This window comes from Mustela putorius, unplaced genomic scaffold (assembly GCF_011764305.1).
Source record: "Mustela putorius furo isolate JIRA1106 unplaced genomic scaffold, ASM1176430v1.1 tig00000585_pilon_pilon_pilon, whole genome shotgun sequence".
In the NCBI taxonomy this organism is placed as follows: domain Eukaryota; kingdom Metazoa; phylum Chordata; class Mammalia; order Carnivora; family Mustelidae; genus Mustela; species Mustela putorius.
Genome location: NW_025421424.1, coordinates 2,020,014 through 2,046,387, shown reverse-complemented (window position 1 = coordinate 2,046,387; position 26,374 = coordinate 2,020,014). Strand labels below are relative to the sequence as shown.

The 26,374-nt window shown below is 41.4% G+C and overlaps 1 protein-coding gene across 12 annotated transcripts in view; it reads left to right on the top strand.

The window, feature by feature from the left end:
• Positions 1-26,374, top strand: part of PDE4DIPP2 (phosphodiesterase 4D interacting protein) — a 212,108-nt gene that overhangs the window by 61,817 nt on the left and 123,917 nt on the right. For 11 of the 12 annotated variants that reach the window (XM_013045059.2, XM_045081838.1, XM_045081829.1 and 8 more), the window contains one exon: positions 12,753-12,863. In XM_013045059.2, the coding sequence (XP_012900513.1) occupies positions 12,753-12,863 (111 nt within the window). Of the gene's footprint in view, positions 1-12,466; positions 12,521-12,752; positions 12,864-26,374 lie in introns of those variants that run through there. The other variant, XM_004771028.2, reaches the window with a different exon arrangement.

Below are 26,374 nucleotides of genomic sequence, written 5' to 3'. Positions count from 1 at the left end.
AATTCATCTCTCCATTCCCATCTCAGCTAGGCTTCCACTCTTGTAAACTTCCCACTACCTTGCACTTTTCTCTTTAACATTATGAGTTCTTTGTTCAAGGTCTGCCTTTTCTTTAGAATCGGAGCTCCGTGATAGCAGAAACAGGGTTGTCTTATTCACTACTAGATGTAGTGATTAGTGTAGTATCTGATAGAGACTAGGTATGCCTCTTTCTTTTTTGTTATGTTTTGGTTGAATGAATGAGACCAGGCTTTCTTGTTTGGGTGACTTCTGGGTGATGCCATCCTTGGGGAAAAGGAGCAACTGGTATAATCACACGTAGTACTTGTATGATTACTAAAACAGCAACAAAAACCAGTAAGATGAGTTTCATTCTAGGGGGAAAAAAATGAGATCCTTCCTCTTCTTGAAAAATTCTAACTCTAGTTGTCAAGACAGTCAAACAGATAATTCCAATAATAAGAGGAGGTCCCCAGGGGTGCCTGGATGGCTCAGTGGGTTAGAGACTCTGCCTTCAGCTCAGGTCATGATCTCAGGGTCCTGGGATCGAGCCCCGAATCGGGCTCTCTGCTCTGCAGGGAGCCTGCTCCCTCCGCTCTCTCTGCCTGCCTCTCTGCCTACCTGTCATCTCTCTCTCTCTCTGCCAAAAAAAATAAAAAAAAAAAAAGGTCCCCAATATGCTGTGGAAGCACTTGCGAGGGGCCCTCCCCAGGCCTTGGGTCAGATAGGCTTCCTTTACTAGGTGATACCTAAGTCAAGTCCCAAGGGCAAGTTGGAGATAGTTCAGTCAGAGCTGAGTGTGAGGTGAAGAGCAGTGACTTTCCAGGCTAATGCTGCCACTCAAGAAATGTCCCAGAGGCAGCAGAGAGCATAGTGAGTTCAGAAATGGGCTTTTTATCATGGCTGGAGCACTAGAGTGTCGACTGACGTTTGAGCTGGCTGTGTCTTCCCCCACCCACCCTTCCTCATGGTCAAAGCCTTCTTGTTACAACCACGATCATTCATGGTATCACTGTAAACTCTTAGCTCTTGTGCCTTTGAAATCGCCTTCTTTCCTAGAGAAGGATGGAGGAAGAATTATTGAAAAGCTAGAAAAAGAACTGAGGCCATAAATTGATGTCACCCCCTGAATCCTAGGACCTCAGCAAATAATCTGTCTGGGTTGAACCAGTTGTGAACAAAGAGCACCAAGGCCCACTGGTGTTGGTTAAGCCAGATGAATAGAGGAGCGAGTCTGGAGCCTAGGAGTCCTTGGGATCTCCTAGTATATGTGCAGTTCAACTGTCCTTTCTGCCATGGAGCTCATTTCAGTGTCTCTGACAGCACTTTCTGGCTGGCCCATTTATTTTTGGTGTCCAAGGGAGTTGTTATCTGTTTTGTTTTGGTTTTATATAGTTCACAGTGCTCTAATGTGATGGTGACCATGACACCTTGTTATTCTAGGATCGGGGGTGGTGTGGGTGTGTATCTATGATGGGGGAATACAGCAGGAACGCCGTCTGAATCCCTGTCCTTTATCCACATGCTGCTGCCACCAAAGATAGGGTTTATTTATCAACCTGACGTAGTGACCCTGTTGTTAGCTCTCTTGCCATCACGTCAGTTATATCAAGAAAAGGCTCTGTGGACGGTGGGTCTCAGTATGCTTCTGAGTTTTAGGGGAGAAAATGGAATGATGTTATTAATATTTTAGCATTTAAAAGACTTGCAGACTTCAGGTTGAAATTTTAGAAGCAGAGTTTTAGAAGAAAGATTTGGTTATTGTGGAACCCAAACCAGGTCTCTATAGCATTTGCCGTCTGCTCTCTGAGGCAGGTACGAATAGTTAACTTCTGGAAGACTAGGCAGAAACCCTGTGCAGAAGAGAAAGTGAAAGCTGATGAGTGGAAAACTACGTTTTGATTGACTTTGATTGGCATTTTCCTTGTTAAAATGGTGTGCAAAATTTATGCATGTTCTTTAGGATAGCCTAATGAGTATGTTTTTCCTGTGTCAAAATACGGAGTGGATTACATTTCTGTTTTATCTAAAGGTTATGTAAAACATTAACTTGATAAAACATGGGAACCCATGAGTTTCTGGTAGTGAGGGCTACTGATAGGGTACTTCCCATGTTAGGGCCTTATAATCTAAGAAAGATTAATGTACAGAACATTTAGAAATGATCAGTTCTAAACCATTGGCTTTTAACTGAGTTGAGATGAATTGAACTTTGAAGCTCCATCATTAAAAATCCTTTGTAAGGCACCTGGGTGGCTCAGTCAGTTAAGTGTCTAACATAGACTCAGGTCATGATCTCTGAGTCCTGGGATTGAGCCCCGAGAATTGAGAATCAGTCGAGAATCGAGATCTCAGAATCTTAGACCCCTGCTCCTCTGAGCGTCTGCTTCTCCCTCTGTCCCTCCTCCCACTCATGCTTCTCTCCCTCTCTCTCTCTCAAATAAATAGATAAATAAATCCTTTTAAAAAGTCCTTATAAAAGGCAAAGCACTGAGCAAGTTACCTCTTCCAGCTTGGGTTTTTTTCTTCCTCTTTTTATTTATTTATTTATTTATTTATTTATTTTTAAAGATTTTATTTATTTATTTGACATAGAGAGAGATCACAAGTAGGCATAGAGGCAGGCAGAGAGAGAGAGGAGGAAACAGGCTCCCTGCTGAGCAGAGAGCCCGATGCGAGGCTCGATCCCAGGACCCTGAGATCATGACCTGAGCCGAAGGCAGCGGCTTAACCCACTGAGCCACCCAGGCGCCCCTCTTCCTCTTTTTAAAGTAACAGCTTTATTGAAATTTAATTTGCACACAGTGAAATTCACCCTTTTAAAGTGTACAACTCCACGATTTTAGTATATTCACTAAGTTGAGCAACAATTACCATTACCTAGTTCAACAGCCTTTTCATCTCCTCCCACAAAAAGCCTCGTACCTCTTAGCAGTCACTCCCCATTTGCTCTCTCTCCAGCCCTGGAAACCATTCATCCACTTTCTGTCTCTGTGTATTTGCCTTTCCCAAACATTTCATATAAAGAATCATATTATATGACTTTTTTGTGCCTGGCTTCTTTCACATCAGTATAGTGTTTTCAAGGTTCATCCATGTTGTACAAGGTATCACTATTTCATTCCTTTTTATGGCTGAAAAATACTCTCTTGTATGGTTATACTCAACTTTGTCCTTAGCATTCATCAGTTGATGGAGATTTGAGATGTTTCTACTTTTTTTTGGCTCTTATTAATAATGCTTTTATTAACATTCTTATACAAGACCTTGTGTGGACACACACTTTCAATTTCCTTGGGTGTATAATGAGGAATAGAATTGCTGGGTCATATGGTAACTCTGTTTAACCTTTTGAGGTTCATCTTGAAAATGGGGAAAACTATGTTTTGTATAGGTTCAGGGGGTCAGATCACAAGGAAGATTATTTATAGTGAGGAATACTTAAAAAAAAATGTAGGGACGTGAGGTAGAAGTGGAAGTACTTTATCAGTCACAGGGATTCTCAGGTTCACAGGGGTCATCTAGTGTTGTGATTAAGATCCTGGTCAGTATACAACATGGGTCAGACTCTTGGATGACTTAGTCTGTGTTTCTCTTCTTTCTCAACAATCAAGGCAGCTAACTTCTTGATGTTTCTTTTTCTTGGATAGTAATGGAGATAAAAGTATCTAATCTGCTTACTTTTTCACAAAATAAAATGAAATCATACACATGGACATCCTTTGTACATTGTCAGAGTCTATGCAGGTGATTGTCATTATGAAGACAGCTTAATCGTATCCAATTAATTTTGTAATACAAGTTCAAGTCATTCAAAACAGCCAGGAATTAAACTTTTTTATCTCTTCAGCTTTGATTTTATCAGAAAAGCATAGGAATTCCCAGGCACATATATGTTTTACAAAGAAAATATTTATATGTGATAAAAACCTACCCTCCTCCTTCTCCCTGCCATGTCTCTCCTGTCTACTCCTACCCTCCAATCCAAAACAAGTTAGACTCCTGGATTGAATTCCACTGGATGTCAAAAAGCAGGAAATGGTCTCCAACTCTTTGTATGCCCCTTCCATGGGGTTGTCTCGGAAAATATGACAGTCAGAAAAGTTATAGGTTAAATCATCTATTGGGGATCATCCTTGGGTCCCAGTCGTTGCTGCTTTTGTCTTGGAAATTTGATGTCCTTTATGCCCATTTCTCCTTTACACCTTGCTGTGAAGGCAGCCTGAGCTCTGTTGGAACAGGTCGACTGCCACCACATTTTAGGGTTCTACTCCCAGAGAGCTAGTGGCGTGTTCTGAGATTTCTTCAGAAACTTGTAGCTTAGGGTGCCTGATGTGTGAAAACTCTTCACAAAATCCCTGACAAGTGGTCCTTTAATTTCAGTTGTGTCCCTTTGGTGACAGTAAATATACTGTCCCTTATAATGTAAGTGCTCAATATATATTTGATGAATGAATGTATGGATGGTGTATGGCAATGAGTTCATTATATCCAACTCTACTAGAGGATTTATCCTTCTATCTAATTCATAGCTGCCCCCCTATAATTCCTAGTTTCATTCCTTTGGAAATAGTTTTTAAAGATTATGACCTATTTCACAAACAACAGGAATATACAAAGAACAATAAAATACTTACCATGTACCTAATATCTAAAAGTTTTTTAAAGAGTCATTTACTTATTTTAAGGGGAGAATGGGAGAGCATAATTGGGGAAGAGGGGCAGAGAGAGAGAGAGAGAGAATCTCAAACAGACTCCCCGATGAGCGCAGAGCCCCATCTCACCACCCATGAGATCATGACCTGAATGGAAACCAAAAGTTGGAAGTTTAAGTGACTGAGCCACCCAGGGGCACCCCTCTCATATCTAAATTTTAACAAACACTATTTTCACTCTATTTGTCTCAGATTAAAAAACATACAGTTGCAACCCTCTTAGTACCCTACCCAGATCCCAGTCTCCTAGCTTAATTACTACTAAGTATCTTTCCCAGAGATACACAATTTAAAAATTGCAGAACTGGGATTTGAACCTAGATCTCTTTAGTTCAAAATCTATTGCTTTTTCCATAATGCCATGCTATCCCACCTGGATAAATATGTATAATAATGATAATATTTATTACCTATTTTGTCAAGGATTACTGAAAACACTACTCCTCTATTTGCCATATTAAGTTACTAAAGAATAATTTTATTTTCATGAATTTTAGATATGAATTATCATAGATATCAAGCTAACAGAGCTTGTTGCAGAAGTATTATATTTGAAAAGAATGTCAATAAAAATGATTAATCATTTTGAGTGGAGTGGACCTTTATTTTTAGGAGAGAGATTGGAGAGCCATTAATATGTCTTTAGCCATTTCCATTCTGAGAACAATCTGGGGGGTCTGAATATGATTAAGGAAATGTGAAGCTGAGTTTTTTTAAAGTCCGGCTTGCCAGTTGGTTATGTTAATGGGGCATGACATACAACAGCTGGCTTGTAATCCTCCTACTATTGTTGGCATTGATTGAGTCCTTATTAAAGTCTTATTTCCACAGTGAACTAATACATTAAGAAGCGGTGGAAAGAAGAAATTAAAAAAAGAACAGGGAAGAGCCATTAATGTTTGAAAAAAGTATTTTGAGAGAAGAGAAAAGATTTTCCATGTTCTGTGTAAGAAAGGAGGAACAAAGACAATCCTGCTGTCCTTGCTTGGGAACCTGCAGTGTCTCTTTATTTCCCCAGAGATGCAGAGTTTATAAAAACATACAGACCCGGGGACTGCCCGCAAGAGGCCAGATAGAGTAGTAGTAGGTGGGTCTAGCGTGAAGCCCAGGGATGCACACTTTTGTCTGTTAAAGCTACAAGATGCAAACAAGTAAAAACAGAAACAACAAACCAACCAACCAGTCTTTCTAGTAAGCAGCCCCTGGCCCTCCCCCATTGCCTTTTTCTTCACTCGTGCAAATTGAGAGCCAGGATCTGCCTGTAGGAAAAATTCAGGCTCCTCACCCTGGCTTTTAAGATCTTCCTAAAATGGGGACACTTGGGTGTGTCATTCTGTTACGTGACTGCCTTTAGCTCAGGTCATGTTCCCAGGGTCTTGGGACCAAGCCTCCCACCAGGCCCCACACGGGGCTCCACATCCGGCTCTCCTCTTGGTGGGGACCTTGCTTCTCCTTCTCCCTCTGCCTACCACTCCCCTTGCTTGTGCTGTCTCTCTCTGTCAAATAAATAAATAAAATCTTCAAAAAAAAAAAAAATAAAAAAGATCTTCTGAAAATCATTGTGTACTTCTGAAAACGGTTGTGTATTTCCGAAAATGGTTGTGTGCTTTCCCCCAGTTCTGTGACATCATGGGCTCTTTGTTTTAGTCCATTTGGCCTCTGCCCTTCTGCTTCTGTCCTACCTTCTTGGATTGCCTTATGTTCTCCCTGGAGCCTAGCCAAACCTGATTCATCCTTTCAGGAGAGCTATAATGCCTGTTCTCTGTGGAACCTTCTCTGACAGCCTATCTTTCCTGTTTTCTATAGTTTTTACTATTCGTATAGTTCATATTGTCCTTTGGTAGTAATGTGTCATTCTCCATTTGCTCCGAACTCTTATTCAAAGTTCACATTCTCTCCTGTATGTCGAAGTTAGTTTGTTTGAAAAGTTTATTTTAATTATAAAAATAACATTCTAGGGGCACCTGTGTAGCTCCGTCAGTTAAGTGTTTGCCTCCAGCTCAGATCATGATGTCAGGGTCCTGGGAATCAAGCCCTTCACAGAGCTCTCCACTCAGCAGAGAGTCTGCTTCTCCCTCTCTCTCTGCCCCTCCCTACCCTCTTGTGCATTCTAGCATGCCCCCACCTTCACTCTCTTGCAAATAAATGAATAAAATCCTTTTTTTAAAAATGACATAAAGAGGAATGACTTTAGATAAGCTCTTCATCCTGAAACACCTATGTTATGTTGTATACAGATTGAGTTCTGTTAGAATTAAATCCAGAGTGACGCCTGGGTGGCTCAGTTGGCTAAGCATACGTCGTCTCTTGGTTTCCATTTAGGTCATGACTTCAGGGTGGTGAGATTGAGCCCAATTTTGGGGGGAGCAGTGCTCTCTCCTTCTCATTCACTCACATTGAGTCCAGAGAGGTCAAAGTCAGCAGGTTAATTATTCATCAATTCTTTTTAAAAAGATTTTATTTATTTATTTCAGAGGGGGAGAGCACACAAGCAGAGGGAGGGATAGGGGCAAGCAGACTCCACACTGAGCGCAGAGCTCCATCCCACTATCCCGAGATCATGACTTGAGCCAGAATCAAGAATTGGTTGTTTAACCGACTGAAGCACCCAGGTGCCCTAATTCCTCAATTCTTTTGTTCAACAGATATTTATTAAGCACCTACTGTATCCCAGGCTCCGTTCCTGGTACTAGTGACATAGAGCAGTGAACAAAATGGGAAAAAATCCTGCCTTACTTATGGGGTTCACATGCTAGTGGGCAGAGACAGATAAGTAACAAAATAAACAAGGAAATATAATATTTTAAGCACTGAAAGTGTACGGATTAAAAAAAAAAACAATGAAGGGATTTCTGAGGTGAGGTCTAGGGAGAGTTACACTTTTAAATAGGGTGGTCACTTCCTTGAGGGCATGATATCTGATCAAAGGCCTAAAGAAGGTGAGGAACAGAATCTGCTAGAGAGAGAGCATACCATACAGGAGGATCACCAAGCCTCAAGACCCCGAGGAAAGAAGGTGCTGGCTGTTTTTGAGAAGGAGCAAAGGGAAGCCTATGGCTGGAGAAAAGTGTGTAGGAGGAGAGTAGTAAGAAAAAGGGAAAAGACGGGGCAAGGAGCCTGGCTCCAGATTAGGGCCTTGGGCCTTAACGGGCTGGTGAAATGACTTAGCATTTCACTTTTAATTTGATGGAAAAATTAAAAAATTAAATTAAATAGTGGGGGTTTCCAGCAGAGAAGTAATGTGATGTATTTTAAAGGGTCCCTGTGGCTGCCGTGCTAAGAATACTTTATAGGGGAGCTATGGTGGGAGCAGGGAGACCAGGTACCGGGACTATTCAAGTAATTTAGGGGAGCATGCAATCGTAGCCTCTTGGGCCAGAGTTGCGGAAATGACCATGCAATGGTAGTAGATGGATTCTCTCTCTGTTGAAAGTAGAAATAATAAGATTTACGGACAGATGCAATGATGTATACGAGAAAGAAGAGACAAGAATAACTCAAAAGGTTTTGGCCCAAACAACTGCACATACTGGGTTGTTACCAATTGAAATGGGATCCACTGGGGTAGGAACACGTGTGCTGGGAAAGATCAAGACTCCAGTTTCAGATGCCACAAGGATGACAGGTCTCTATTCAAGTCGACATTTCTACTGGGAGGTTAGGTGTAGACTGGAGTCCAAGAGGAAGGTCTAGATAGGTATGTAAACTTAGAAATTTTCTACAGGAACCATTCCAGCAAATGTAGTCTCTTTGGAGCTATTAAAACAAACTTTTCTGTATCATTGGAAAATTGTGAGAATAATATAAGCAAGCTAGCCCCATCCGGTCAGATCAGCAAAAAGTAAAGTATATATGGAATACTTATCTATTCATTAATTCAACAAATATTTAGGGAGTGCTTCCTAAATACTAAGCAGTGAGAGTGCTAAGACTCCAAATATGCCTTGTCAGCCCACAGAAAAACTCTCCAGTGTGGTGGAGGTGGTTGTAAACCCGGCTGTGTGTTACTGGGGAGGGCTTCTTGGCTGTTGTGGGAGCTGGAGGAGGAGAGAAAGATGTGTGCGTCGTTGACCCTTTCCTTGGGCAGCTCAGAGACTAGCTGGAGAGACATAAACACAGGAAAAGTTCAATAGCTCTAAGAGGCATAAGTAATCCCCCCCAGACAACATATAAACATTGTCATGAGGCCCCCTAAGAACACTTGCCCAATGTTGGTATTTGCCTGAGGAGTTCAAAAGAGAGAGACGTCTTTCCTTTCTGGGCTGGGATAGCAGAGAAGGCTTTGTTTGGGTGGGATTGGAATTCAGGACTTGAAAAAAAAGAGGCGGTGTTTCTTGAGGGGATATGATGGCATTTTCCTTTATTCTAAGAGTGATGAGGTACCTGTAAAGAGTTTTAAGTAAGGGAGATGTCAGGATAAGATTTGAGTTTTGAAAACATTACTGTGCCTATAATATGAGAACGGATGACTGGAATGAAGTCTGGCAGACATGACAGGCTGTCGCAGTCTTTGCTGTGAGGTTTGCTGTGAGAATGACATATACAAGTTGAGCTATCTAGCAAGAACCTGGATATGGAGGGCTAGATCTTGGGGGAGAAGGCTCAGGTGAAGGTTTGGGGGTTGTTTGGGAGGCTACAGTGACAGCTCTAAAAGTGGATAAAATCTCAAGGGAGAAAGTATGGAGAGAAAAACATGAGAAGGGGGTGAACTAACAACCATTGTTTAAGCACTCACTTTAAGGAGCTGGCAAACAAACAAACAAAAAGAAACCAGATAAAGGGCCAGAGAGATGAAAAAGCAAGGTATCACTGGGAGTAAGATGAAACAGGCATTTATGTGTAGAAAGAAATATCTAGGTTAGGTAAGGATCCCTGCATTCATATGCAATTTTACTTTCCATGAACTTTTATTAAACTATCTTATGTGACTTTTATGTGAAAAGAATCTAAGTAGACATCGAAAGGATGATTAAACCCTAATGTAGAATCTGGCAGCCCAGTTCCCCTTGTGCAAAACGGTAGTAGTAGATAATAAGGAGATAGTAAGTAGGTTATTTCCTCTAGGAGCTTAGGCCAAAAAAGGGCCTTAAAAATCACCTACTTTCCAACCACTTCATTTAAAAAATGAGGACACTTAGGCCTCTGGAGAGGTGCATTTCCAAGGTCATACAGTTATTTAGTAACAGAGCTCAGACCAGAAAAGGATCTTTTGAGTTTTTATTTAGACTTTCCTCTTCCTCACTCTCTCTCAGCCTAAATGATACTCTTTAATTTCAAGAGCACAGATTTAATGAAAACAGATAAATGAGTTTTAAATGTGTACTTTTCTTTTTAGAAAGGAGGAATATTTTGTCTTTGATTACAGTTGACAGTAAGAAACGTGTTGCCCACGTATAATCCAAATCTATTTGAGCGAATGCTCAGTTCCAATTATGCGCGCCTGAGGCCACTTTATTCAGTTCAACTTTTTCCATCTTTCAAAGGGCCATGCAAGTCTTTTTTTTTTTTTTTTTTTTAATAATTTAAAGGCTCCCTGCTGAGCAGAGAGCCCAATGCGGGGCTCGATCCCAGAACCCTGGGATCATGACCTGAGCCGAAGGCAGCGGCTTTAACCCACTGAGCCACCCAGGCACCCCAGGCCATGCAAGTCTTAGTGAAGCTTTTTTCTCATCATTCCAGTAAGAATGAATCACTCTTTCTTCTGGGTTCTCACACATGCAGTGTTTTTCAAACTTAGGTGTGAAACGTCTTCGTGGATCATGAAATCAATTCAGCGGGTCACTCCCAGGAAGAATAATAGAAAAACACCAGTATATACATACATAGTGCTCCAACTGTACCTACGTACAAACTAAAGCTACTGCTCATTCATCTGCTGTCCAGGAAAGCATTCCTGCCTTTCTACACATGCAAAAAAAAAAAAAAAGTACAACTTTTGGAATTTTCTGTAATGAAAAAACAAGGCATATTCATGTACTACATACCATTCATAGCACTAAGAGGTGGCTTTTCACTTTAGATCTATGTAAGAAAGTGGTAAATATTTTCTCCTTTTGTGCAGTTGAACCCATCCTACATTCAAATGCTCTCAAGCACTGATAGAAAATACTTATTTGGTTGAGGAAGATTTAAGGCAAGTTCTGGCCCTTTCCAAAGGCACTGTGAGACTACTTTGACAGAGTAGGTTTTTGAATGTAACAAGATAAGTCAACTTGAGTTGTAATATATTTTGGGGAATCAGTTTACTACAAATTGTGACTGTAAACATTGTACTGTAAATGTTTTGTAGTTTTCCCCCAATAAAATTTTTGGGAAAAAACAACAACAACAAAAGAAAAACACCAGTATAGAATAGAAAATCACACGTAGTGATAACACTACTTTGTGAAACTTTTACTTTAGTTATATCTGTGTGCGTATGTGTGTGTGTTTGTACTGGATTACAGTATAAAATGTAAAATGTTTGACTAACACAAACCTGGAGGATTGCAGTGGAAACTACATCTCTACATCTGTACGGCCACCCAGCTCTTTGAGAGTTGGGAATGCCTTCATCTTTGTATCTGTCATGCCCAACATATTACCTGGTGGATACTCAGGAGATGTTGAGTAGAATTATTATGAAGAAGTAAGATAGAATTAAAACAATGAAGAGCTGGTAGGTTAGGGAAGAAGTGAGTACTTGATCTAAGTATAAAGGTTTTAGTTTTCTTTACTTTACCTGCCAAGATTAACATTTTTTTCAACCCCGTTTTACTGGAACTAAGAACTGGTGTTTCATATATGTGCTGTGCGATGGTCTCCCAGTCACCTTCAATGTTCCGGGTGATATGGTATAAATAATACTTCCTGCTCATGTTGCAGCTGCTATTCAAGGATCTTAAATTGCTCTGTGAGCAGGATCTGGTGATGAGTGCCTGGCAGGTGCCAGAGTTAAGAACCAGTGACTGGCTGAAATCTCTGGGCTCCAGACTGACGCCTCCCCACCCCCCTCAGCCCTCTCTTTCCCTCATCCCTTGGAGGAAGGAGTCTTTGGCCCAGCCTCTTTGTGAGCTTGTCCACCCCCTGGGAACTGGATTTACTCTTACTTTGGGGGTGGCTTTGGTGTGTGTGTGGCTGGGAGGCCCATGGTAGGGAAGGCATTTATGTAAGTGCTTTAGGACTTGAGAAGTCCAGGGAGGAAAACTAGGAAGGAATTGGCTAGAGATGAGTTCTGGATCATCAGAGAAACATTGGAGAGGCCTCCTGTTATAGGTTTTTTAAAATCTGCACCTGATGGAAAGGGGATATTTGACATGTGCTCTTTCCTATAGCAATCGATTTCTTGCTCTTGGCCACACTCCTTTGGTTTATTTTTTTGTTTGTTTGTTTGCTTAGTATTTATTTATTTATTTTTAAGTAAACTCTATCCCTAGTGTGGGGCTGAAACTCGGGATCCTGAGACCAAGAGGCTCAAGCTCTACCCACTGAGCCAGCCAGGTGCCCCCTTAGGGTTTTCACTGTGCAGATCGCCACCGGAGACTTAAGTGCCCACTCACACGCACAGCCCTTCATTTTCCTCCCTTTTGTGCAAGCCCCCCAGCACCTTGAAGTATTCCTGTTCTCCATTTCCTGGAAGTGTCTGGCTGGGGGGTGGGGGGAGTCAGTTCTCTCTTTTCCAAGAAACTGTTAACTGCCTACTGTTGGGCCCGGGAGGCTTGGGGAGGGTGACAGCCCGGTCCCGGCTTGGAGTCGGGTTACACCACTTGTGTCTGAGTTCACGCAGCATGTTCCTCTGTCAGGGATTCCGCAAATATCTCCCAGAGGTAAAAAAGGAAAGTGCGCTGCACTCCAGCATCCAGAGCAGTGAGCCCAGTCCCAGGTCCCCGAGAGAGCGCCAGCCCCCGGGGTCATGTCGCCATAGCCCCAGCAGCGTCCCAGCGGCTTGCTTCATGCCGCGGTGCAGCCGCACTATGTTCCTAGGGTGAGGGGGCGGCTGGGCATGCTGCTCCCCATGGGTTGCCCACCATGTCTAATGGATATCGCACTCTGTCCCAGCATCTCAATGACCTGAAAAAGGAGAACTTCAGCCTCAAGCTGCGCATCTACTTCCTGGAGGAGCGCATGCAACAGAAGTATGAGGCCAGCCGGGATGACATCTACAAGCGGGTGAGTGCAGGAGCCGCGTGCTCCGGCGGGCCGGGGGCTGGTGGCCCACTCTCAGATCCTCAGCTTTTCCTACCTCCCACAGTGCTAACTAGGGAGGGAGGCAGGTTCCACACCGGGTCTGGCCCCCGGAATGCGGATGACCTTGGACCAGCCCACTTTGCCTCAATAGTGCCTGTTTTGTGCTCTCCTGGTGTGTAAGGAGAGGGAGCTGGGTTAAATCAGAGTCTGCTCTGCGGTGGAACTGTTCAGAACAGTCACCTTGGGAAACTGGTTTGAAATGTAGATTCCCTGCCTTACCCCCCTAGGGATTCTGACTGAGTAATGCAAGGGAAGGTGAGCTTGAAAATTTGCATTTTTTAAAATTTTATTTAATTTTTTTTCGGTCATCTCTGCAGCCAGCATGGGCGGGAACTCAGGACCCCAGGAGGCACATGTCTTATGACTGAGCCCGCCAAGGCGCCCTCTGGAAATCTGCATTTTTTAAAAGCCACAGAAGTGACTGAAGCAGGCCATTTCCAGGGTAAATGTTCAGCTAGAGAAGGGCCCCTTCTCCTCTGGCTCAGTGACCTCAGGGAATGAGCGGACAGAACAAAGGGCAGGGCTGCGCAGGGTTCTGCCCCTGAGAACTTCGAGTTTGTTTTTGAAGATGATGCAGATAAGATTGAAAGGCGAATCTGTGGTGTCTTAGGTGTTTTCAGGTTTAGGACTAGTTCACCTAAGAATGAAGGAAAGGGTGCTGCTGGCCTGAGGGGTGGGAGGGAGTGGTGCTTCTCTGAGAGGGAGGGTGGTCTGGGTTGATGCAGGAGTGACTGGAGTAGGGAAGGAAGAGGGAGGGGGATTGGTTGAGGGGAGGGTGATTGGTTGAGGGGAGGGTGAGAAGAGACAGCGCCTTGGTAAGAGGCTTTTGGGTTAAGTTTCCTGGTTACCATAATGTTGGCTTCCTTAGCCTTCTTAGTGTCTGGACAATCTCTAAAGGGGCCCGAGTGACCCGGAGCTGGTGGCTTCTGATTTTTTCAGAGTTTCTAAATCTCTCATTTGTTTACACCAGCAGACTATACTTTGTCTGTGTGTGCCCTGTCCTGTCGAGAAGAAGGTTTGGGAAGCTTTTGCAGGTTGCTAGATAATAGGCTGGATCAGAGGAATAACTGGTGTCTTTGAAATCCAAACAGTTATTTGGTAAATTAATGTGGGCAGCTAAATCTGGGGGATTAAGCCCTGTTTTCTGTCTTTCCTGGATTTTCATTATTTAACCTGCATCTTCCTGAAATTCGTCCAGACTCATCTGTCATCTCTTACGTGGCTATAGAGTAAGCATGCCTGAATAGAGTGGCGAGGGGTGATGTCAAGGAAGCTGTTCTCAAGGGAGGGTTGGTAATGCAGTGGGAAGGAGAGGAGGTGGGGAGGAGGAATGGCAGTCTTTGTCTTAGGGTAGAAATAGTGAATGAATTTGCTCATTGTACAGAAGGAGGAGCATTTTTCATTAGCTGTCTCCAAAGCAAGGCAGAAGGAATGGGCAGTGTCTTGGATTATTTAAGGGAAGGGAATTTTTTAAGCTTCAATCAACTGACTGCTTTAATCATTTGGTCTCACCCTGTGCTCTATATGACTAACAAGACTGTCCTTGGGCCACGTTTTGGGTGGGGTGTGGGAGGGCACCGCTACATCCCTAGAGAAGTATGATTAAGAAGATTCTTTAAAAAAAAAAAAAAAAAAGATTCTAGAGGGGCAGTCTGGGGGAGCAGTCACAGGACATTGTCACATGCCAAGGTGCTAACCCTTTTATTAGCCTAGTGTTGCCACTAAGCCCTGTCTGTTCCTGGTCTTAAGCCAGAGTCATCAGGCACCTACTGGCATCCTATGATTTGAGGAATCGCAGACTACTGTGTCCCCTCCTTTCCCTTCTTACCAAGTCTTTGTTCAATCCATCTGTCATATTACTCATCCCATTTGGCTGTGATTTTTTTGGGAAGCACTGAAGGTTTAAGTTAAAATGCTCTTCTTATTTGGGAAGCAAAACCCATAAAGCCATGATTGATCATTAACATCATAGTTGAAATGAATTTATCATACTATGCAGTGATGAGGGGTTGATAGGAGCAAGGGCAGTTCCATTTTGATGGAAGGACGAGGCATCAGAAAACCATCCCAGCCAGAGCCCTGGACAACCAGGGGATCTAGGCAAATTATTTAACCTTTCTGAGTCTGTGCCAGCCCCTGTAGAATTAGCATGCAGAATACCACACAAGTCCCTGAGCACTGAAGATTATTTGCTGAGAGTATGAATAAATAGCAGTCATAAGGTTTAAATGAGAAGACTTCTATCACAGCACTTTGTAAACTTCATAGCTTATTATGTAAATGAGGGGGTAGTAGTTATACATTTACCAATGGTAGTAGTTATTATGAGATTGTAAAATGAGAAAGAGGCTCTTTTAATCTCACCTGCAGATATTCCCATGAATATGCCTTACTGAGGTTCCACAAGGTTAAGACAATGGATTAGTAGCAATGTGGGTGCAGAGACACCGAGGGTGACAATGCAGGGCATCACATGGTAAGTCAAGTAGTTCAGATGTGAATTTAGAGCCCTGTTGTGTAAGCAAACTTAGCTTGATTTTTCTTCAGCGTTGGAAGTTCACTTCTTTTATTTTTTTTTTTTGAAGATTTTATTTATTTATTTGACAGAGATCACAAGTAGGCAGAGAGGCAGGCGGAAAGAGGAACGGAAGCAGGCTCCCTGCTGAGAAGAGAGCCTGATGGGGAGCTTGATCCTAGGACCCTGGGATCATGACCTGAGATGAAGGCAGAGGCTTTAGCCCACTGAGCCACCCAGGTGTCCCGGAAGGTCACTTCTTTAAATAAAGTAAATATATTAAATCACACCCCCAGCCGAGTCAGAACCCACACTAACTTGGGTGATGGATGCATGATTTTTTTTTTTTTTTAAGATTTTACTTATTTATTTGACTGAGAAAGAAAGCACAAGCAGGGGGAGCAGCTGAGGGAGAGGGAGAAGTAGAGTGCCCACTGAGCAGGGATCTAGATGTGGGGATTGATCCCAGGACTCTGGGTTTGTGACCTGCGCTGAAGACAGATGCTTAACCGACTAAGCACCCAAGCACCCCTGTGCATGATTCTTTTCGATAAAACCACTGTTTGTAAAACTTACATAATGTCTCTTGTGAATAGTAATTATTTTATCATTTTACATATTTTTGCAACAGCAGATTCTTGTTAAATATATGTACCAAAGAGTAAAATACTACTATCTTAGTGAGAGACAATCAAGTATTTTGCCATGACTGCAGGTAAGGGAAATATGGGAAACTTTAGGAGAAAATGACTGGAAAAGGGTTCAATCTTTCTCTCACCAAGTGGCAAATCCTCAGTTAGGTAGCTGAGTGAGGGAGAGACTAACCTAAATTAGACATAATCCTTCATTGTAATGGCAGCTATAAGGATGTTTAATTGTATGAGAAGTTATAAAAGTTAGAGGACTGTGTAAAAACCTAGAAGAATCAACTTCAAAGCAAATAAATTAAAGGAGTTTAGGGTTTCTGTCTTTTGAGATGTTCAGAGAATTCAGAAATAATTTTAAAACTCATGCTAGCTACAGATTAATAAAATACTATTAAAGTGTACATAAAAATTGGTTCTGTGAGACTGGAGGCTTTTCTGTTGTGTGTTTCTCCTTTAACCTTCAATTTTTGTAAGCAATTTAAAAAGAAACAACACAGAAGAGGCTGCTTACCTTCAGCCCAAATAAACTGGGGCATAATCAGGTACCACTGCCCCCTGTTGGTAGCAAATATTAATTGTAGGTTCAGGTTTTGTGGGAACACAGTTTTGAAGGTCTAAGCACTAAGGGGAGAAACCGCTGCAGTACCTAAAGCTCCTGATCATGGAGCAAAATTAAGTGAGAAAATGCCGTAAGTGGTCCACAGCTGAGTATGGCCCACTCCTAGGGAGACTGGCTGGGAGCATTTCTGGACTGCAGCTGTTCTGGTAAATAGTTTCTGGATGGCCACTTGGCTGACTTCCTGGTTGTTGTTGATTATCTAATCCTGCATCTTCTTATGATTGCTGAGTGTGCTGCCACTAGAAATATGCCCAACCCTGGAATTTATGAAATCCACTGCTATGTGGTAAACATCCAGTCCACAAAGAGCATGTGAAACCACTATCAACTGTTTCTGCCCCATGATGACTACTTACTTGTTCAGCTTGTGTGAATTTATTATTATCCAAGGTTTCTTTATTTTTTAAAAAATATTTGTTTTGTTTGAGAGAGAGAGAGAAAGAGAGAGAGAGAGAGTAGGGGAGGGGCATAGGGAGAGACTCTTTAGATAGACTCCCAGCTGAGCACAGGGCCTGATGCAGGGCTCGATCTCATGACCCGTGAGAACATGACCTGAGCAGAACCAAGAGCTGGACCCTTAGCAAACTGAGCCACCGAGGTGTGCCCCTCCCCACTAAGATTGCTTTAAAAAAATTTTAGGGTTCCCTTTCAGGAACGGAATTTAAAATCTGGCCGGATCAGATAAAAACATCATCAGGAAAAATTGAATGGTGTCTTCCTGGACCAGATAAAGTTAATGTTTAAGTGAGACATTATTGATATTAGAAGGTTAAATTGGTTTTGGCCTTTATGTAGGAACTGAAAGCATTATATTTCCTTATATGTCAGCCTCTTAAACTGCCTGACTTCTCTGAGCTGTGCTTTCTCATCTTTGAGACTGGATGATACTTCTCCTGAGCAAACTTTGGAATTTATACATAGCATACGTCTGTAGCAGGTTTTTTTTTTTTTTTTTTTTAAAGATTTTATTTATTTATCAGAGAGAGAGAGAGAAGGAGAGTGAGCGAGCACAGGCAGACAGAATGGCAGGCAGAGGCAGAGGGAGAAGCAGGCTCCCCGCCGAGCAAGGAGCCCGATGTGGGACTCTATCCCAGGACGTTGGGATCATGACCTGAACTGAAGGCAGCTGCTCAACCAATTGAGCCACCCAGGCGTCCCTGGAGCAGGTTTTAAAAATCATGATAAACATGATTTAAAAATCATGATAAACATGATTTAAAAATCATGATAAACATAAGCCTATTGACTTTACTTGCATCTGAAATTTTCATCATTTCTTCTATTCTGTGATCACTGGAAGTAGTGGTTAAGAGATGGACCCAACAGACCCGAGAAAGAATCTTGGTTCTACTACTCACTACCTGTGTTAATTTGGGAAAATACTGTAATTTCTCTGAGCTGAAGTGTTGTTGTGATAGCACCAATCTTTTAGGATCTGAGGGAGGATTAAATGAGCTGATTAGTTGAAATCAACAGAATTCCTGTTACATAGTAAGCCATTAAGAAATGTTTGCCATGGGCGCCTGGGTGGCTCAGTGGTTAAGCCGCTGCCTTCGGCTCAGGTCATGATCTCGGGGTCCTGGGATCTAGTCCCGCATCGGGCTCTCTGCTCAGCAGGGAGCCTGCTTCCTCCTCTCTCTCTCTGCCTGCCTCTCTGCCTACTTGTGATTTCTGTCAAATAAATAAATAAAATCTTTAAAAAAAAAAATGTTTGCCATTATCGTGGTAAATTGAGGGATGACAGAATTGCCCATATAAATCCAATTATTTTTTATTTAGTTAGTTTTTTTCATCAGTAGTGGATTTGGGACCATTTGTCCTTTTTGTCTTAATTCTCTATTTTAGTTTGCTCATAAATAAATAACATAATACAATCCAAGTGCCCGTATTGCAGCAAATCTGTCACCCTCAAATACGAATGTTCCTTCAAAGAGAATAAAGAAGAAAGGCTGGGTTTGTTAAATTTCTGGGTTTTTTAAAGAAAATATTTTATTTAGTTATAGTACAAAGTCCTTTATTTTCACAAAAATTATTGACTGTGATTGGCTTTAATTCAAAAACTTTTATCATTTTGATTTAATACTTTGTAATATAGCTTGGTCTGGTTCTTAATTCATTTTATCTTTTAAAAAGTTTTTATTGTCTTTTAAAATTTTTTAAAAAATATTTATCTGCTTATTATAGAGAGAGAGAGTACAGGCAGGGTTGGGGGCAGAGGGAGAGGAAGAGTCTCAAGCAACAACATGCTGAACGTGGAGTTGGATGTGGGGCTCAATCTCACGACCCCAAGATCACAACCTAAGCCCAAACCAAGAGCTGGACGCTTAACTGATGGTGCCACCCAGGCCCCCCTAATTTTTTCACTTTTTAAGAACTATCCTTTTTTGGGACGCCTGGGTGGCTCAGTGGGTTAAAGCCTTTGCCTTCGACTCAGGTCATGATCCCAGGGTCCTGATATCATGCCCTGCATCGGGCTGTCTGCTCATTAGGGAGCCTGCTTTTTCCTCCTCTCTATCTGCCTGTTTCTCTGCCTATTTGTGATCTCTGTCTGTCAAATAAATAAATAAAATCTTAAAAAAAAAAAGAACTATCCTTTTTTAAAATTGAGATGTAGTTGACATATAACATTAAATTCATTTTAGGCGTACAACATAATGATCTGCTATGTGCGTATGTTGCAAACACAATCACCACAATAAGTTTAGTTAACATCTATCACCACACATGGTTACTAAAATATTTTTTTCTTGCAACAAGAAATCTTAAGATCCGTTCTCTTTGTTAAATTGCTCTTTGGTTCACCAACTGATTTTCTTTAGTTCTAGCCAGAGTTTCTTAGGCTTTGGACAATATAATGAGAACAGCCTACGTGCAGCGTTACTGTGCTAAGCACCCAAAAGTTCAGTGAAGTCCCAAGGAAATCTGTTGGGCTATACAGTTTAGGAACTTTGGGATCAATGGAAAGCAATTAGAGAAAGACCTTTATCTTTGAGGGATAGCAAAATGTAGGGAGACAACTTTTGGACTCAATTATAAGACCTGAATTCTGAATATTCCTTGCTACGTGACCTTGGCCATATCCACAACTCCTTTGAGCCTTTGTTTCCTAAAATAGAGGCCCGAATTCCGGCCCTGCCATCCTCCCCACAGGCAAACCTGTTTTAAAGTGTTAGGTGTTAAATCAATGTGAAGGACTGTTTTATCCTGCATATCTGGGGACACATCCTGGAGCCCAGATACACCTTTTGGATTATTGCATATGGGATGGTCCAGTCGCTGTTGCAGTGAATGGTTTTCTTCTTATATTTAACAGAGTTGACTCTTGTTTTCTTTGTACAGTTTAGTAAACCTTTAAACCCTTGTTTAGTTAGATGCTAAGGTTTTTCTCTCCTGTGTTTCACTTTCGGGAAGTCTAAGAAATGTGCATAGTAGGGAAGGGAGAAATACAAGTAGAGAGAAGGGAAATCAGGACGACTTTGGCCAAACTATTTTTAAAATAGTTCTCTGGAAGCCTGGGGTGAACATAGCCCATGTCTGTGCACACTGTGTATGTGATTCCTCATTCTCAGCTTCCTGAGATCTGCAAAGGCATGCTTGCCTATTTCCTCTTCTTTTCGGAATAGAAGTAGGAAGAAAGTAGGGAGACCCTGTCCTTAAATCGTTGTAAATGGTATTTGTGTTCTTGGTTTAAAAAACGTTTAATCGGGGCGCCTGGGTGGCTCAGTGGTTTAAGCCTCTGCCTTCAGCTCAGGTCATGATCTCAGGGTCCTGGAATCGAGCCCCGCATCGGGCTCTCTGCTCGGCAGGGAGCCTGCTTCCCCCTCTCTCTCTGCCTGTCTCTCTGCCTACTTGTGATCTCTCTCTATCAAATAAATAAATAAAAATCTTAAAAAAATAAAAATAAAATAAAAAAATAAAAAACGTTTAATCTTCACAGCTATTATATGATTGCTATAAAAACAAAGCAAAGAAATAAAAAACTGGAAAATAACATATGTTGTTCAGGCTGTGGAAAAACTGTAAACCCAGTATATATCTATGAAGCTGCTGTGGAAAATGGCATGATGATTCCTAAAAAAATTAAACATAGAATTGTTGTATGATCCAACATGTCCTCTTCTAGGAATATACCTGAAAGAAGAGAACTCAAACAGGTATTTGTACACCCATGTTCATAACAAAGTTATTCATAGTAGGCAAAGGGTGGAAGCAGCCTGAATATCCATTGACAGGTGGACAGACAAAATGTGATACACGCCTGCAATGAAATATTGTTCAGCCTGAAAAAGGAAGGAAATTCTGACACATATTATAACATGGATGAAATTTGAGGACATTATGCTAAGTAAAATAAACTAGCCACAAAGAACAACTGTTATATGGTTCCACTTATATGAGGTACCTAGAATAGCTTAATTCATAGAGACATAGAGTAGAATGGGGGTGGCCAGGGGCTGGGGGAGGATTTGGAAGGGGAGTTGTTTGTTTGTTTCTTCCTCTCTCCCTCCTTCTTTCTTCCTTCCTTTTTCTTTTTTCTTATTTCTCTCCCTCTCTGCTTCTCTCCCTTCCTTCCTTCTTTCCTTTCAAATATTTTATCTATTTATTTGTCAGAGAGAGAGAGCACAGGTTGGGGAGCGGTGGGCAGAGGGAGAAGCAGGCTCCCCGCTGAGCAGGGAGCCAGTGCAGGCTCCATTCACCGACTGAGCCACCCAGGTATCTTGGGAAGTTATTGTTTAATGGGTACAGTAGGTTGGGGAAAGTGCTCTGGAGATGGATGGTTGCACAACAGTATGAATGTATTTAATGTCACTGAACTGCATGCTTAAAAATGATTAAAATGGTAAATTTTGTATTATGTATATTTTACTACAGGAAAAAAATTCTTAAGCAACTTTCTCATAACTGTTATAGTTACTTTAAAATGTTGTGGAAGCTTCAACCAAAAACAACTTGTTTTCTGTTTTTGCTTGATACAGCATTTCTCATTTAAAAACTTTTCTTACTTATTTGAGAGAGAGAGAGAGAATGCATGTGTGAGAGAGGGAAGGAAGAGGAAGAGAAGAATCCCAAGCAGACTCTGTGCTGAGCATGGAGCCCTATGTGGGGCTCCGAAACCAAGAGTCTGATGTCCAGCCAACTGAGCCACCCAGAGAGAAAAGCCACCCACTTTTCTCATTTTTAAGAGCTTTTAATTAGAAGTCATAATACTTGCCTGTTAGAAAAAAGACATTTTTTTCTTTGAATATTTAAGACCTTTTCTTCCAATCACTAGAAAATAAATCTAAAACTTAATTCTGAAGTCTAATTTAATTCTAATCCATTTCTGATTATCTCCTTAACTATGTCTACAAAATTTGTATTGTTGTATAAACTTATTATAAAGCTATTTCCTCTTTTTATTGGGTATGTACATCGAAGTTTACACACTGATAGAAATAACATGATATTATTGAAAGAGTAGGCATTCTCAATATTTCCCTTGTTTGCATTATCACCTTGGCCATTCAGTTACTCAGGTTTGTACACATGCATTCATTCACTGAAGCATCTGTTGACTATCTGCTACATGCCAGAGACTGTGCCAGATGCTGGTGGAGAAAGATATCGAATAAATAAAAATGGCATAATAAAGGTTACCATGGGGGCATCTGGGTGGCTCAGTCTGTTAAGCAACTGCCTTTGGCTCAGGTCAGGATCTGGGGGTCCTGGGTTTGGTCCTCTGTGGGGCTCCCTTCTCAGTAGAGAGTCTGCTTCTCCCTCTCCCTCTGTCCCTTTTCCCTCCACCCCCATATGTGTGCTCTCTGTCTCAAATAAGTAAATAAAATCTTAAAAAAAAAAAAAAGAGAGACATGTAAGATTGCTCTCAAGTCCTAAGGAGAATGACAAAATCCACCAGAAAAGGCTTTGCAAGTGAGTGAAGTTTGAACTGAATCTTAAAAGGACACAACAAAGAATGGGAGATCATCTTAGACAATAGGAACAGCATATACAAGGGCACAAAGTCATGAGAAAGCATGTTGTGTTGGCATGCTTTGAGTCATTCTATTGGGCTAGAACATGGTCTCAGGGGCTTGTGGCAGCTGTAAGCTGAGAACTGGAAAGATAAGCAGAGATAGATCACGGAGGGCTTTGGATTTATCCATTTGCTCATTCATCAACATTAATTGGGTGCCTACTGTATTCTGAGTACTGTGCTGGAAGTTGGGGCTTCAAAGATGAGTAAAGCACAAGTGATAGAGTGTGGTAAAAAGCAGTAAAAAAGTAAAAAGGAGGTGTACAGAGAATAAGTGAACTCAAATGAGGCAACTCTAATCCAACTGAATAGACTAGAGGGAAGGAAAATCCACAAAGGATTCTTTGAGGAGATGATGCCTGAGTTTTGTCTTCAAAGGAGAGTAATCATTAGTTAGTCAGTGGATGGTGAGGTGGAAAGAAAGGGCTTTTGCCAGAAGCAAATGCCAAAGACAAGAAACCACATGGAATGCGTGGAGAATTATAAGTGGTTTTGTGTTGCTAAATTTAAGTGCTAGACACAGAATGAGGCTGTAGAGTATGCGGGCCATAATTCTTTGTGCCATTTAAAAAAAACTGTAAACTTTATCCTGAGGATGATAAGGAGCCACTGATGGGTTTCAAGCAGCAGGGAAAGTGCTAGATCCTTCTGGTGGGTGGGGAGGGTAGATTCCAGAAAGATAAGCAGGAAGTCTGCAGGACAGCCCAGACAAGAGATGATGAGGGCCAGGGGAATAGGAATAGAGGGAGGGATCTGATCTGCGAAATACGGAGGTAAAATATCTGTAGGACTGGGTGATAGATGGGGTGGGAAGATTAAGAGAAAGACCTCAGAAGACTGCTAGATTCCTGACTAAGACAAGTCACTTTTGTCACTTTTTCTGGGCCTCTGGTTACTTATGTATAAAATGAGAGAGCTTGACCGGGATGGTCACTAGCATCCCTCCCGGCCGCTGAAGCTCTGTGTTTCTGAGCAGCCTCTGCATACTCTCTCCTAGCACAGGTCTCTGCATCTCCCGGCTCCTCTGATACTTTCTCAGTAAAGGAGGTGCCAACAGAGCTGAGACAGCTTTAAAACTGCCAGCCAGTGTCAGGGAAATCTAGTGCTGTTACCAGGTAGCTGGAGTTATAATTAGCCCAGTTGCTAGGGAAAAACTGAGATTCGGTAAACATGGACTGCCAGCAACAGCTTTTCCCAACTTGATGAATTCGCTTGTTTACAGGAAAAAGTGGATATGGATGGAGTGTTTTTAATGTGCTTTTGGAGAATTCAGGTTTTGCCTAGACTGTGGGATATGTTAAAAGCAAAAAAATAGATTTGAGCTGGGGCGAATCAATATCTTGTCTGCGGTAGGAAGAGTGGGCACAAATATATTTGGATAGATGGAAAGAGACTTACTTTCACCTGAATGGATGTAAACAAACACAGAATGACAGGTTGGAGCTAGAGATCTTGGAGATAATTTATATAACCCCTTTACTATTTTTTTAAGTTATATTTTATTTGTTAGAGAACCAAAAAATCCATTCATACTTTATAAAAGTAAATCATTCATTCAATAAAAACAAAATTAATAAATAAATAATCTAAATGTCATAGAGAAAGCTTATTAGTATGTAATGTGCTAGAGAGCAGTTTTTCTTGTTTGTTTCTATTTTTTTTAAATTCCCTCCACCGCAGCCTCTTAGAGCAGTTTTTCAGTTGCTACTATGGATGAGACACTGCATGTAAGAAATTACAGAAAAATTAGAAGATTATCAGCATAAACAATCACAAAACATTTTGTTGATAAGAATAATTTTTAATAGCAAAAATAGATTGTTCTATACTTTGAAACTAAAAGTGGTATGATTAATCAAAAGTTTTTGGATACTATGATACATCTCCCCAGATATTTTTTTTTTTAAAGATTTTATTTATTTATCTGACAGAGAGAGACCAAGCAGGCAGAAAGGCAGGCAGAGAGAGAGAGAGAGGAGGAAGCAGGCTCCCTGCCAAGCAGAGAGCCCGATGCGGGATTCGATCCCAGGACCCTGAGATCATGACCTGAGCCGAAGGCAGAGGCTTAACCCACTGAGCCACCCAGGCGCCCCTCCCCAGATATTTTTATCTGTAAATTCAGTGTGATTCCACGAATAATTATTTTTATTCAAGTGTAACTAACATACGGTGTTATATTACTTTTAGGAGTACAATATGATGATTGATCTACGCATTTCTCAGTGCTTTTCATGATAAATGTACGCTTAATCCCCTTTATCTCTTTCACCTAGCCCTCCACCTATCTCTCCTCTGGCAACTACATTTTCCCTCTGTATTTAAGAGCTTGTTTTTATCTCTTTTTTCTTTCTTTGTTTTATTTCTTAAATTCCACAGATGAGTGAAGTCATTTGGTATTTGTCTTTCTCTGACTGACTTATCTCACATAGAATTATTTCGTTTAGATCCATCCATATTGTTGCAAATGGCAAGATTTCATTCTTTTTTATGGTTGAGTAATATTTGAGTGTTTGTGTCTGTGTGTGTACTGCATCTTTTTTTTTTTTTTAGATTTTTTATTTATTTATTTGACACAGAGAGAGAGAGATCACAAGCAGGCAGAGAGGCAGGGAGAGAGAGAGAGGAGGAAGCAGGCTCCCTGCTGAGCAGACACCCCAATGCGGAGCTCAATCCCAGGACCTGAGCCGAAGGCAGAGTTTTTAACCCACTGAGCAACCCAGGCACCCCGTGCACTGCATCCTTTTATCTATTCGTCTATAGATGGATATTTGGGCTGCTTCCATATCTTAGCTATTGTAAATAATGCTACAATAAGTAAACATAGGAATGCATATATCTTTTTGAATTAGTGTTTTCATTTCCTTTGGGTAAATACCGTTGATGGAATTATTGGATCATATGGTAACGCCTTTATTTATTTATTTTTTTTAATTTTATTTATTTATTTGACAGACAGAGATCCCAAGTAGGCAGAGAGGCAGGCCGAGAGAGAGGAGGAAGCGGGGCTCGATGCGGGGCTTGATCCCAGGATACTGGGATCATGACCTGAGCCAAAGGCAGAGGCTTTAACCCACTGAGCCACCCAGGCACCCCAACCCCTTTACTTTTTAAGAAAGATTTTATTTTAGAATAATTGTAGATTCACAGAAAAGTTGCAAAAATAATATAGTTTCTATATACCATTCACTTAGCTTTCCCTAATTTATTTTCAAGATAAGGAAATTGAAGTCCAGAATAGTAAAGTCACTAGCCTAAGGTCACAGAACAAGCTAATGGTCTATTTCTAGATAGAGGCCTTGCTGCCTGTCTCCATATTTGCAGTGACTTCCTTGGTCTTCAGCAGAAGTTCAAGGGATTTATATACTTGTCAGATGCTTTCTTCCCCTTTGCACTACTGAGCTAAAATAGAATATTACACAGCAGGAGCTAGAGCAATTCCCAGATAAGTGATTCTCTACTCTGTGTGTGCTTCCAAAAGAAAATATATATTTCCTCAGCCTACATACCCCTTCTCCCAGGAGTTTCATTTATGTCATTTATATTTCCAAAAGCCATTATGAACTTCTCTCTCTCTCTCGCTCTCTTTTTTTATTTATTTTTTTTATTTTGGCTCTGCTTCCTGCTCCTGGCCTTTGCTGT